The sequence below is a fragment of the Drosophila montana genome, unplaced genomic scaffold, assembly GCF_035044405.1.
Source record: "Drosophila montana isolate Dmon_TW-CO22-7 unplaced genomic scaffold, ASM3504440v1 contig_2106_1, whole genome shotgun sequence".
Taxonomy (NCBI): domain Eukaryota; kingdom Metazoa; phylum Arthropoda; class Insecta; order Diptera; family Drosophilidae; genus Drosophila; species Drosophila montana.
This window is the reverse complement of record NW_026997017.1, coordinates 52,066-65,168: the sequence shown is the minus strand read 5'-3', so window position 1 is coordinate 65,168 and position 13,103 is coordinate 52,066. Positions and strand designations below refer to the sequence as shown.

The 13,103-nt window shown below is 44.3% G+C and overlaps 2 protein-coding genes across 2 annotated transcripts; both read left to right on the top strand.

Annotated features, from left to right (window-relative positions):
- The first annotated feature begins 692 nt into the window (after positions 1–692).
- Positions 693–2,231, top strand: LOC135426938 (GATA zinc finger domain-containing protein 10). The gene has a single exon (XM_064680280.1). It carries the CDS (start codon positions 1,033–1,035, stop codon positions 2,017–2,019), a length of 987 nt encoding a protein of 328 aa, XP_064536350.1. The 5' UTR covers positions 693–1,032; the 3' UTR covers positions 2,020–2,231.
- A 2,369-nt stretch (positions 2,232–4,600) lies between these two features.
- On the top strand, positions 4,601–12,779 carry LOC135426922 (probable serine/threonine-protein kinase yakA). The gene is given in 5 exon segments (XM_064680258.1): positions 4,601–5,315; positions 5,408–6,575; positions 6,578–6,601; positions 6,645–7,898; positions 10,983–12,779. Coding segments are annotated over 4 exon segments (3,234 nt in total). The 5' UTR covers positions 4,601–5,315; positions 5,408–6,158; the 3' UTR covers positions 12,522–12,779.
- Positions 12,780–13,103: the final 324 nt, after the last annotated feature.

Here is a 13,103-nt window from a genome sequence, read left to right as displayed (position 1 = left end):
ATGTTTAGCTCTTGGCACTACCTTATCAGATTACACTGCTGCAAGCTCTTAATGTTAACGCGCTGTTTAACTTTATTACTGTTATGTCTGTGTTAAGCTCAGTTGGTTCTGTCAATATGAAAAAATCAATGTATCGATAACAGAGCATGGGTGAACTTAGAACGATAACATGATACCAATTGTCTTTTTAACAGTTTATGTTGAGTGCCTTATGCTTGGGCAAATTTTAATAACTAGCCACAATTCAAAAAAAAAATAATTAATTGCATATGTCGCAAGCAATACACATACATATATTTGCCTTGTAATGAAATGGGTAAATGTGCACTAGCACAAGTGCAGCACCATATGTTAATGTGCGTATTTCATAACAGCACGCAAAAAAAAACATGTTATATAATTGCTAAATAAATAACAATCAATTACATAACACATATTTATCAAAAAAAAATTTGATTAGTTAAATAATTTGTAAAAATTTCTTATCGATTCGCATAAAATGCAGCACTGGATGGAAAATGAATGCGCAGCAACCATGCCGGCTAGTTTTGACAATTGGAATGACGCCCCCTCGCTACCCGAACAGACCGACCAACTGGAACTCGCTGAGCATAACAGTGCCAAAATGAGCAAACAGCGCTTCCATGCGAAATATTGGTGCATGCGTGTTCCTGTGTGTGCGTGTACGTGTATATCGTGGAAATGGCTTCCAATCAGAATTTGGAAGTTTTTTTTCCATATTGATTAGTTATATGTCGCTTTTGTTGTTTACTCGCCACATTTTTTTGGTCAGTTAAATTGTGTGTGTTGTGTTTTGCAAAAGACGCGGCAAATTGCGCGAAAAATTACGCAAAAATACAAAAAAAAAAAGAACGCAAAAAAATAATATTAATAAAGCGTAGCAAAAGAAGTAGAGGGGAAGAAGCAGCAGAATAAGAAGAAGAAGAAGAAGAACAACAACAAGAAGAAGCAAACGTTAGGCGCCATTTTCGCATAAATCGCGACCCAGCGATACACAGAAAAACACCCTCGATGTCCGCGGGTGTGGGTGGCGGCGGAGGTAGCATAACCACAGATCATCATAGCCGTTTATATTTTCTTAATTCGCCAACGGCGCCGCTTACCGCCCGCGATCCCTTCTTCATCAAGCCGGAATATCTCAACTATGAGAATCCCATGCACCATCTCTATCCGAGCAACAGGGGCCTCATAGAGTATAACAGTTATACGACAACAGTTGCCGCCGCTGCTGCGGCCAGTGCGAGTACAGGTGCCGCTGCTGCAGCCGCTGCCGCAGCCGCTGCCGCCGTCAGTAGTAACAGCAATAGCAGCAATAACAATAATAACAGTGCTAGCAGCAACAACAACAACAACAGTGCTAGCAACAACAACAACAGCAACAACAACGCGAACGCCAACGCCAACGCAAGCAGCAACAGCGAGAACAGCTTCCAGCCACATCCGCAACAACATCCGCAGCAACAACAACAACAGCATCCGCAACATCCGCAGCACACACAACAACAACAACAACAGCAGCAGCAGCAGCAACAACAACAGCAACAGCAACAACAACATCCACAAGCGCCGCATCCCCTGCACCAACATTTATCCACCGGCATCGTTGTCACCGGCGTCGCCCTCGGTCATCAATCGTCGCGGGCACAGAAGGCGGCGCGACGGCGCAGCAACGAATCTGTCGAGGCACGGGAACGACGTCTGGAACGGAACGCGGCGAGAATGCGAGACAAGCGGAGCAAAGAGTCAGAGGACGAGTATCGGCTGCGACTGGCCAAAAACGCCGAGGCGAACCGCGTCCGACGCCAAAACGAAAACGAAGTACAAAGAACCCTAAGACTGATGAAGAACGCCGCCCGCCAGCGACTGCGACGCGCCAGCGAATCGAACGACGAGCGCAAAAAGCGGCTGGCCAAGGCGGCCGAACGGATGCGCGTCTCACGGGCGAGTGCCCCCAAGGTGATCAAGCCGCCGCTCGAGGATCGCCTCAAGGGCTACTAAGGAGGAGAAGCAGCAGCAGCAGCAGACGCAGCAGCAGCAGCAGCAGGAGGCGGAATCCAATCAGACACCCGTACACGACACCCATACACAGACGGGCCATATGCACGCCTAAAGCCGAATCCAATCAGAGCGCAATTGGAAGCTTGTGAAGCGGGCTTCAGCAAGTAAAGTGCATTCACACACACACTGACACACACACAAACACACAATAAGAAGAGAAGGGACACACACACACACGCACACAACCGAAACAATACAACACAGAATCTAATCAAACGATATCTAATCAGAAAACTGGAAGCATACACAAATAGCAGCAGCACCACAAGAAGAAAGCTGAAGAAGAAGAAGAAGAAGAAGAAGCTAGCAGCATATGTGTGTGTGAGCAGAGCAGCAATAGAAAAGAAAGAGAAAGAAATGAAAAGATAAAACAAAAATAAAAAAAATAACAGCTATAAATAATATATATTGTATACATAAAACAAAAGAAGCAACATATAACATTTACATAGAAATGTGTAAAGAAAACAGCAACAACAGAAATAAGTAAAAAGAAAAAAAAGTAAAATAACAACAATGAGTAAAATGAGCAAAATAAGCCGCATAAAACATAAATATACATAATAATAACAACAAAAACAACAACAATAATACTAATAATAATAATAATAATAATAATGATAAAATGAGACACTTTTTTTTTTTGGTAGCTAACAGAAAAAGTGTCGGCAATTTTTTTTTAAGTTAACATTAACAAAGATGAAGTAAAACAAAAAGTAAAACAAAAAGAAAAGAAAAAAAAAAGTATTTTTATAATGCATGCATTATATTCTTACAATATATAAATATATATATATATATAGTTATATATATACAACACACAGAATAATATATAGATACACACACAAACACACACACACACACACACACACGCAGTCATGTGTAAATGTATGCACGTCTCACACACACACACACGCACGCATATGTGCGAGATACACACATGTGGCGCAAGAAGAAGAAGCAGCAGCAGCAGCAGCTCAGCGCGAGAAACCCCAAAAAGCAAAATGAAAAAAGAAAAAAGTAAACTTCAACCCCATATGCACACACACACACACACGCACACGCACACGCCCACACACAAGCACACCCATACGACCACACGTGTGCATATGTGCGCCGCAGACAGGGTGACTCAATGCACAGAATTGCAGCGAGCGCAGCCAAATTCGTCTTCTAACTGTATTGCCCACTTCCAATAAGCATTTTTTTTTGTTGTTGTTTATTTTGCTTTGTTTTGCTTTTATTTGTTTTGCTTTTTGGCGTTAGGCCGCTGCAACAGGTGCGACATCTTTCGGTCAGTTTTGCAAGCTGCGCCTGGTCGCGTTTTATTTTTGGCAACAAAAAAAAAAAAGACAATTTTAACAAATTTCAAACGCATTTTTAACCCTTAGTCCAAAACAAGCAACCCCCAGTATGCGGGGGGGCATGTATGTGTGCGCGCGCGTGTGTGTGTGTGTGTGTGTGCTGAATAGGAGCAATCCACACACGATTATGTGTACATACACACGCGCACACAAACACATGCACTAACAGACACCCACATCTATATACACATATGTATACATACGTATATGTATATGTATATGTATATGGCATATTGTTATAGCAACATTGAACGCCTCCCAGCCCCGCCCACCCACAATCCCCTCCCCACTCTGCACAGCGCCCAAAACTTTTGCGAATAAAACAAACAAAAAGAAAACAACAAAAAAGAAAAAAAAAATATGCACCCCCAAATTAACAAAAAAAAAAAAAAAGTAAATAAATAAAAGAAAAGCAACATTAAAAAGAAAATGCAAAAATAAATATATATCTATTATATATATTATATATTAAACGTACCACTTAAGTTCTAGTCGAAATTTCAAATTGTTTTTTCTTACTCTTTTAACGAGACCCTAACCCGCCCTCCTTTCCCCGTACACGCAAAATTGTTTTGATGTGAAATTATATGAAATACATTTTATGTAATTGTAATATTCAATGTACACTTAAAAACCAACAACAACAACAACAACAACAACAACACACTTAAACAAGAAAAATCAACACAAGAAGCAAACGAAAAACAAAATGAATACTTGAATAAAGTTGCATTCACAATTTTTAAATGAAATATGCATTTTATATAAATTATGCTCGAATTTTGGCGATTTATAATTGCAAATCGATAGCTGTGGTAAATTTGAATGTGCGCGCGCCAATTATCGGTGTGGGTCGTGCCTATCGGAATTGCGCGCAATATTTTCCGATAGTTATTGGACGAGGGCAGCCGCGCTTATCGCTGATGCTACATGTATACATACACACACCTACACATCCAGTTTCCAATATTCCAGTTGTATTTATTTTTTAATGTGTTGTTGTGTGCGTTGGTACAGAAAACGGCCAAGCATTTTGCTTGCCGGAAAATTTAGCGCGTTTTTTTAACATTCGACGAAAACAAGCCGAAATTCATAAACAATTGAGCAGAACACTAAAACGCCATCAATGTACCAAATTGTGAAACTAAATGCCGAAATATGGGAAACTAAATATATATATATATACATACGTATATATATGCATGTATAATAATATGCATACGGTGAACACATTTAAATAACTCGAGTGTATGCGTGCGTGTGTGTGTGTGCCTGCGTTTCACAAATGCCGACAAGTTGAAGCGGCAAAGTGTTAAACAAATCAATAAGCTGCAACTGATGCAACAATTGTGGCAAAACGCTTCAAAATATTTATAAAAGACAATATATGTATATATGTATGTGCGACATACAGACAGACATACGTGTGCGTCTGTATATATAGAGGCCGCCGTTTGCTTTAGCTGTGTGTGTGCGAACCAGCCAGGCAGTCAGTGTGCGTGTTTGTTTGTGTGTGTGTGTGTGTGTGTGTGTGTGTACATATAATCATGTGAAAAATCGATTGGAAGTCACTGGAAGCCGTATAGTCATTGGAACGGCACAGCGGCGGCGGTGGCGGCGCCAATTGTCATTTACTATCAAGCAAGAAGAAGAAACGTGCGCACGCACCAAAAGTAGCAACCAAAAAAAAAGAAAAGTAAAGAAATAAAAAAGAAAAGCAAATAGAAAAGGGTAAACCGATTAAAAACGAAAATAAAGCAAACACGCAACGGCACATTTTTGCACATTAACATTAAATAAAAAAAGCGCAAAGCAACATTTGCGCTGAGTCTGGTGAAAGGTGCGCAATTTCGTTTAGCTGAGACCCAAACCGTACGTTTTGAATGCCATTTTGTTGTTGCCATCAGTATGAATATTTTGTTCTCTTCTTATTATTATTATTATTATTACATTTACATGTGCAGGCGGCGCGAGGCGACACTAGCAAGAGCAAGAGCTGGCAGCCAGGAAAATTAGCTGAGGCAGCGGCAACGGCAACGGCAGCGATCGACATTTAGAAGCATATTGCAAATTGATTGACAAGCAGAAGAGGAAAAAAGAAAAAAAAAAAGGTGATGCGCAAAACAGAAACCGAAACGGCAACCAACAGTCACACCGATTGCGAGAGCGACAGTAAGCGAGTGTGAGAGAGAGAGAGAGAGAGCAGCAACAGCAGCCAAAAGTTGTTAAAACGAAAACGCACAAAACAGAGAAAAAAAAAAAATAGAGACACACACACAGATACACATGATATGCATGTGTGCATGTACGTACAGAGCGATAGCGATTACGATAACGATAATTAAGCGCAATTTCTTTATATAACACACAACGAACCAAAATTGCGAAGCAGCAAACAAAACAAAAACGCAAAACAACGCAAACGCAAACGCAAGCAAAACGAGAACGGCTGTTAAATGCGGCGATCAAAACGCCAACGTTATTGTCGACCGAGCAGCAAAAGCAACAGCAGCAACAGCAACAACAACAACAACAACAACAACAACAGCAACAGCAGCGAAAGTTATCGATATCATCAACAGGACGGGGATACGCGTATCGCTGTTTGTTGACTGGAAGCGCATTTCAACAACAATCGATCAAGAAGCAGCAGCAGCAGCAGCAGCAACAACAATTTGACGACAATTTCGATTGTTGTTCAGGCTTTGCAAAATAATGGAACCAGATCCCAATGGGATAAAGATAGAGCCAACACTTGACCATCACCAACATCAACAGCAGCAGCAGCAGCAGCAGCAGCAGCAATACGCGACGCATGTGCTGGCAATAAATGGTCCCAATGCGCGCCTACTTATCGAGCATCCGTCAGCGCTGTTGGTTCCATTGTCGACACATCAGCAGCAACAGTTGCAACTGCAACAGCAGCAACAGCAGCAGCAGCAGCAACAGCAGTTTCAGCAACAGCATCAGCCACAGCAGCAGCAGCAGCAACAACATCATTTACAACAGCAACAATTTCATCAGCAACAATTGCAAATAACATTACCCGCTTACACACAGCCGCTATCCCTAAAGCAACAGCCCCCGCCCACGCCGCTGGGACCCGCCTCCAGCGTAAGCAACGTATCAGCCAATACACAGCAGCAGCAACAACAGCAGCAGCAACAGCAGCAGCAGCAACAACAGCAGCAACATCATCAGCACCAGCAACGGTGGAACGAGAGCCCGGAGGCACGTCAACGCCGTTTGGCCCGCAATGCTGAGAGAATGCGGGAGAGGCGACAGCGTGAAAGCGAAGACGAATACCGGAAGCGTTTGTTGCGCAACGCGGAAGCAAATCGACAGCGACGCCAAAACGAATCCGACCTGGAGCGTGCGATGCGCCTGGTCCGCAATGCGGCGCGGCAGCGTCTGCGCCGCGCAATGGAATCGCCCGAACAGCGGGCGAAACGTTTGGCCAAACTGGCGGAACGGATGCGCATGTATCGGGCCAGCGAGACGGCCGACCAGCGGAAGATACGACTGGCCGAGATGGCGGCGCGTGCGCGCCAGCGCATTGCCAGCGAGTCCGTGGAGGAGCGCAAGGAAAGACTGAGAAAGCTGAACGACTATGCGAAAAAGGTCAGAGAAAAGAAAAAGATATACAAACAGGTGCAGGTGCAGGTGCAAGTGCATGCAGGCGTGCCACAGAATTCGTCGTCGTCTTCATCGACTAATTCGACCAATTCAAACACACTGACCGCGCAGCAGCAGCAACAGCAGCAGCAGCAGCAACAGCAACAACAACAGCAACAACAACAGCAGCAGCAGCAGCAGCAGCAGCAGCAGGTGCTTGCCGTGGCAACAGCAGCTGCTGCCGCCGCCGCCGCCGCTGCGAACGTAGCTGGCACAGCCAATTGTAATAATGAGCATAATATTAATTTAAATCAGGCAAACGTCACAGCAGCCACTGCTAACAGCAGCAGCAGCAACAACACCACCAGCAACAACAACAACAACAACAACACAACATCATCAGCAGCAGCAGCAGCAACAGTTGCCGCCGCCGAGGAGCAACAGCATCTGGTGACAGCGGCGCCAGCGTCCGCCTATCAACAGCATCAGGCCATCGAGTATATGGGCCAGAATATGTTCATAACCCCTGGAACGCTGCGTCCCGCCATGCAGCTAAAGCAGGAGCCGCAGCAGCAGCAGCAGCAACAACAGCAGCAACAACAACAGCAGCAACTGCAGCAGCAGCAGCAGCCGCGCTATTCGCTGGGCGCCCAGCAGCTGATCGATGGCGTTGCCGGCGGCAGCGGCGTTGCGGAGCCGGGCAGCATATTCGTGCAGCAGATCTACGGCGAGGAGCCGGGCAAGGCCGGCAAATTGCTGCAGGCCCATGTTCCGCACTTCAGCATTGCCAACCAGCTCGAGCTGTACAAGCAGAAGTATGCGAATATGGTGGAACTACAGGTGCGTATGCTGCCGCCGTAGACACAGACAGGTGCGGCGGGGTTCAAGAGGCAAGCCAACAAACAACAAACAAAAACAAATCAAATCACACACAAGAGTGAAAGAGAAAGAGTGTAAGAGAGAGAGAGAGAGAGAGAGAGAGCAGCCAGAGAAGAAGCAGAAGCCAAGCTCAAGCCAAAGTTTTTTGTTCCCCTATTTTGCCATTCATTTGTTCCATTTCGTTTTGTTCCCCGGCGTTGCGTTTCGTGTGAATCTAAGAAAGAGAGAGAGAGAGAGAGACACGGCGAGAAAGAGAGAGCAGCCGGAATAGAAGTATAAAAAAGAAGAAGAAGCAGAAGCCAAGCTCAAGCCAGAGTTTCCCCCAATTCCTTTTCTTTTTTGTTCCATTTCGTTTTGTTCCCCTGCGTTTCGTTTCGTGTGAGAGTGAAAGAGAGAGAGAGACACGGCGAGAAAAAGAGAGCAGCCGGAATAGAAGTATAAAGAAGAGGAAGAAGCAGAAGCCAAGCTCAAGCCAGAGTTTCCCCCCATTCCTTTTCTTTTTTGTTCCATTTCGTGTTGTTCCCCTGCGTTGCGTTTCGTTTCGTGTGAGAGTGAAAGAGAGAGAGAGACACGGCGAGAAAAAGAGAGCAGCCGGAATAGAAGTATAAAGAAGAGGAAGAAGCAGAAGCCAAGCTCAAGCCAGAGTTTCCCCCCATTCCTTTTCTTTTTTGTTCCATTTCGTGTTGTTCCCTGGTTTAAATTTCTGTTGAAGATTTGTAGCTACAGTGAAAGATCGCTTCAGTTGTTTGTTTTTTTTTTAGTTGTCCGAAATACTTGAGAAATTTTCCTAAACATTTTTTTGTTAAAGTTTAAAAAAAAATGTTGCTTAAAAAACCTAAATTTTGTTAAAAAAAAAAAAAAAAAGTCGCTTTTAGTTTGTTTCAAGTTTTTCTGCGGCCCTTTTTAGAGCTCACGTCCAATTTTGAACTATGATTCGTTAGAGAAGGGTTTCGATTGAAACCAGAAAAAAAGAAGAAGAGTTATCGTATAAAGTCCGCTTCCATTAAAACATTAAACATAGTTAGGAGCACAAAATAAACAAAGTTTACTAATTCTCTAGCCCAAATGCAATAGTTGACTTTTATTTCAAATACAAAAAGAAATTAGGAAATGTGAACATTAAGAAGAAGAGAAAAAAACAACCAACTTGAAAGCCAATTAAAACGTTCAAAATACTTTCTAAATGTGTCTTCAATTTGATTCCAAGAAAAATAAGGACTCTGTGCCCTGTTTCTGTCTAACTGTCTGTCTGTCTCGCTCACACACAGTTCCCTATTTATTATTCTCTTTTACTGTTTTCCAACACTGAAGTAGAGAATTTGGAAAAAAAAACCTTTCTGGTAGAAAATATGTTTTTTTAACTAACAAAAATGAAAACTTAATACGAAATGATCTTTGTTTTTAATATTAATCATTTTCACGAACTTAAAAAAACTCTATATTTAGCAGTGTTGGATAATAGAAAACAACACACTCAAAAACTCTATATTTAGCAGTGTTGGATAATAGAAAACAACACACACAAATATAGATATAATTATATTTATTATATATTATTTTGTATAGAAACAAGAAAAAAATGACTCCGATTTTCGAATCTGTTAATAGCAAAAGTTCAGGCGTTCGTTACAATTTCTTTGGTTAGGCGTGTGAACATAGCCTCAAAACTGTTCTGAAATTGTTCACACTGGAAATTGCAAGTTTGAGTTTTCTTTAGATTCTCTTTGGGTTTAAACTGTTTTGAATATTGTTTGGTCTATAAAAATGCTGGGAAATTTACGGAACTGGTTCACATAGCTTATAAGGCAATAATTGCTCGAAAAATTAAGTTCTTCTCCTCCTCTCCTCTTCTGTTTTGTTCGCAGATATCTTAAATTCGTACTACTATATAATATTTTATTTGTGGAAAATCGTATACCATTAACCAAGACGTTTGGACTTTCGTTCGTAGCTTTGGTATTCATATATTCAATAGGAATACATATGGCACTTATATATACATATGTATTCCTATTGAATATATGAAATTTAAATGCATGCCAATTGTATGCAGGGGAATTTTAGAATTGGGCTCTTAAAAGCCAATTTTATTGGATAAAACAAAATACAAAATTTTATGAATTTGCTTAGTAGAATTTATGCCTAGTTTTCCTCAATGTGTTGCCTATTGGCTGACTAGTTTTGCATACCAACTGCACACAAACGTGTAGGGTATTAACACATGCGTCAATATTTGTATATCTAAAGCTGGCGCAGCCAACTTAATTAGGTCTCGCATATTGAAAGAAGCAGAGTTGAACGCAACCCACGTAAAAAATTGTATTTGATTTTGATTTAATACCCGGAACTCTTGAAGGCAGAAGGAATACTCTCTCCATACTCTATATCATAAAAAATATATATATATTCATGATCAGAAGACTTCAGATTTAGGTTAATCGAAATAAACGTTACGTTTTCTTACGAAATCGATAAGTATCGATATTCGGACGGAACTAGAGACACCAAAGTCTGGTTGGAGGTTATCCTAAAGGATGCATAAGAAACGAAAGACTTCAAATTTGGCCCGCTCAGATTGAGATTAGATCGTTAGCCCGCTCTTTTACGAAATCGATAATTATCGATTTTCAGACTTGGTTTTTTGAGCATATCGCGAAGCTTTTAAGAGCAATAGACAACAAAGTTGTGGTTGTAGGTTATCTGAGCGCACTTTTTCCACATTTTGGATGCTTTCTACTTTACCCGAAAAAAAATAAATATATATATATATATTTTTAAACTAAAAGTATTACATATAGATCAATAGAAGGGGAAGAGCCAAGGAGGAAGTATAAATGGAAGCTAGGCTGCTTGTCCAGGGTATCTGCTGGTCGGCTACGCCCGACTAGAGCACACTTGATGAACATAACCTCAACCGCAGCAGCGGACATAACCTCACATAACCTCACATATTTTTCCCTTCTCTCTCTCTCTCTCTCTCTCTCTCTCCCTCTCTCTCTCTCTCTCTTTGCCGCTTTGACGCTTTACCCTCGCTTGCCTTTGCAGTCCGGCGAGGCGACCGATAACAGCGGGTCTGTTACTCTGGCCCAGAACGAGGCCAAGGTGATCGTGGCCGCCGCGGAGCAGCAGCAGCAGCAGAAAGTACTAAAAGCGGGACAGGCGACGGCGGCGGTCGGTGGTGGCGCAGGAGGAGCGGCGGCAGCAACAACAACCACGCAGCAGCTATACAATCAGCTGCCGTATTTGGCCACGTTCCCGGCGACGGCCAACAGCAGCGGGACGAGCAGCGCGGGCACGGTTACCGTTACGGGCGCAGGCGGTGCCGCCAACGGGGGGGCGGGCAGCGCAACAACCGCCTACTATCCCATGTATCACAACGGCTTCCAGCTGGGCATCGGACCGAACACGGTGCCGCCGCCATTCACGCCCGTGCACTTTGCCAGCGCCAGCGGCGGCAGCAGCCCGACAGCGTCTGGCCAATACAATATACTGACCACGGCGGCGGGCGGAAATGCCACGCTGACAGTCGGACTGGAGCAGGCGCCGCCCCAGCAGCAGCAACAGCAGCAGCAGCAACAGCAGCAACAACAGCAGCAACAACAGCAGCAGCAGCAGCAGCTGTTGCAGGAGTTTCCGAAAATGGGACGCGGTCGTCCGCGCAAGATTAGCCTATTGACCGCCAACGAGGAGCATCTGAAGGCCAACACGCTGCTCGAGCAGGAGCTCAACCAAATGCTGGCCGCGCCGCATCTGGCGGGCAGCGGCATGGGCCAGCGACGCGGCGGACGCGGTCAGTCGCTGGAGCATGGTCACATACATGCACATTCCACGGCCGATGGCGACGGCGTGGTGCCGTCGCCGCTGTCGACGCCGCGACGCAGCGGCGCCAACAAGTACGAGACGGAGGAGGAGAAGCGCATACGGCTGGACAAAATGGCGGCGCATCAGCGGGCGGTCCGCGCCAACGAATCGCCCGAACAGCGCACGGTCCGCCTGCAGAAGCTCAGCGAACGGGCGCGACTCAAACGCGCCCAAATCCGCGCCACCGAGAACACGGAGGAGCGCAAGGAACGGCTCTCCAAGCAGGCCGAATACGCCCGATTGCGACGCATGCGCAGCCATACGCCGCGCACGAGCAGCAGCGCCAGCGCCGAGTTCCATGCCAAAACCGAGGAGGAGGAGGAGGAGGAGGAAACAACCGAACAGCTCTACGACAACGACACCGACGGCGCCGAGAGCTTTGTCGTCAAAACGGACTCACAGCTCGACGGCGACGGCTCCAACGATCAGCAGCTCGCCGCCCTCCAGCTGCAGCAGCAGCTCCAGCAGCACGAACTACAGCAAATGGCGGGCACCCTCCAGCAGCAGCAGCAGCCGCATCACGAGACAATTGTCATCAACCAGCAGCAGCAGCAGCAGCAGCAGCAGCAGCGATTGGTCAGCCTCAACCAGCATCAGCAGGGCTACAGCAAGCTGCAAGCCTCTGCTGCGGCCGGCGCCAGCGCGGGCAGCGGCAGCGGCGCGCCCGAGAATAACGATATGCTTAAGATACTCGAACCGATAATTGTCATGAAGACCAAATGAGTATCGCGAAAGCGCCACGATGCGCCCACAAAAAGCTAGACTAGACTATATATACATATGTGTATATATGTATATATATATATATAGAGATAACGGTCTATATATACACACAAATATCTGGCTGTATTTTGGGCTATTGTTGGCGCTGAACGCGCGCTGCAATGTGCACAAAATTGTTGGATGGCAACGAAACAAAAAAAAAACAAAACAATTAAATCTCGTCTGGTCAACAACACACACACACACACACTCACCCCCCCCTCCCCCCCTCCCTCACACATACACACACACACACATCCACATTTCTTGTAGCATATATATAGAATATTTCTGTGTATTGAACGCGTTTGTACAAAGTGAGAGCAAAAGAGAGCGAGAGAGCGAGAGAGCGAAGAGAGAAACAAACAAAATGATATCCTTAAGGCGCGCGCGTTCTATATTTAATTGCTAAACTAAAAATATGTATATATACATATGATATATATACATATACAACTAACTATATACAATTATGCATATACTATATTTATATATATATATATATATATGTATGTATTGTGTATTGTATTTGTTTTTACATTT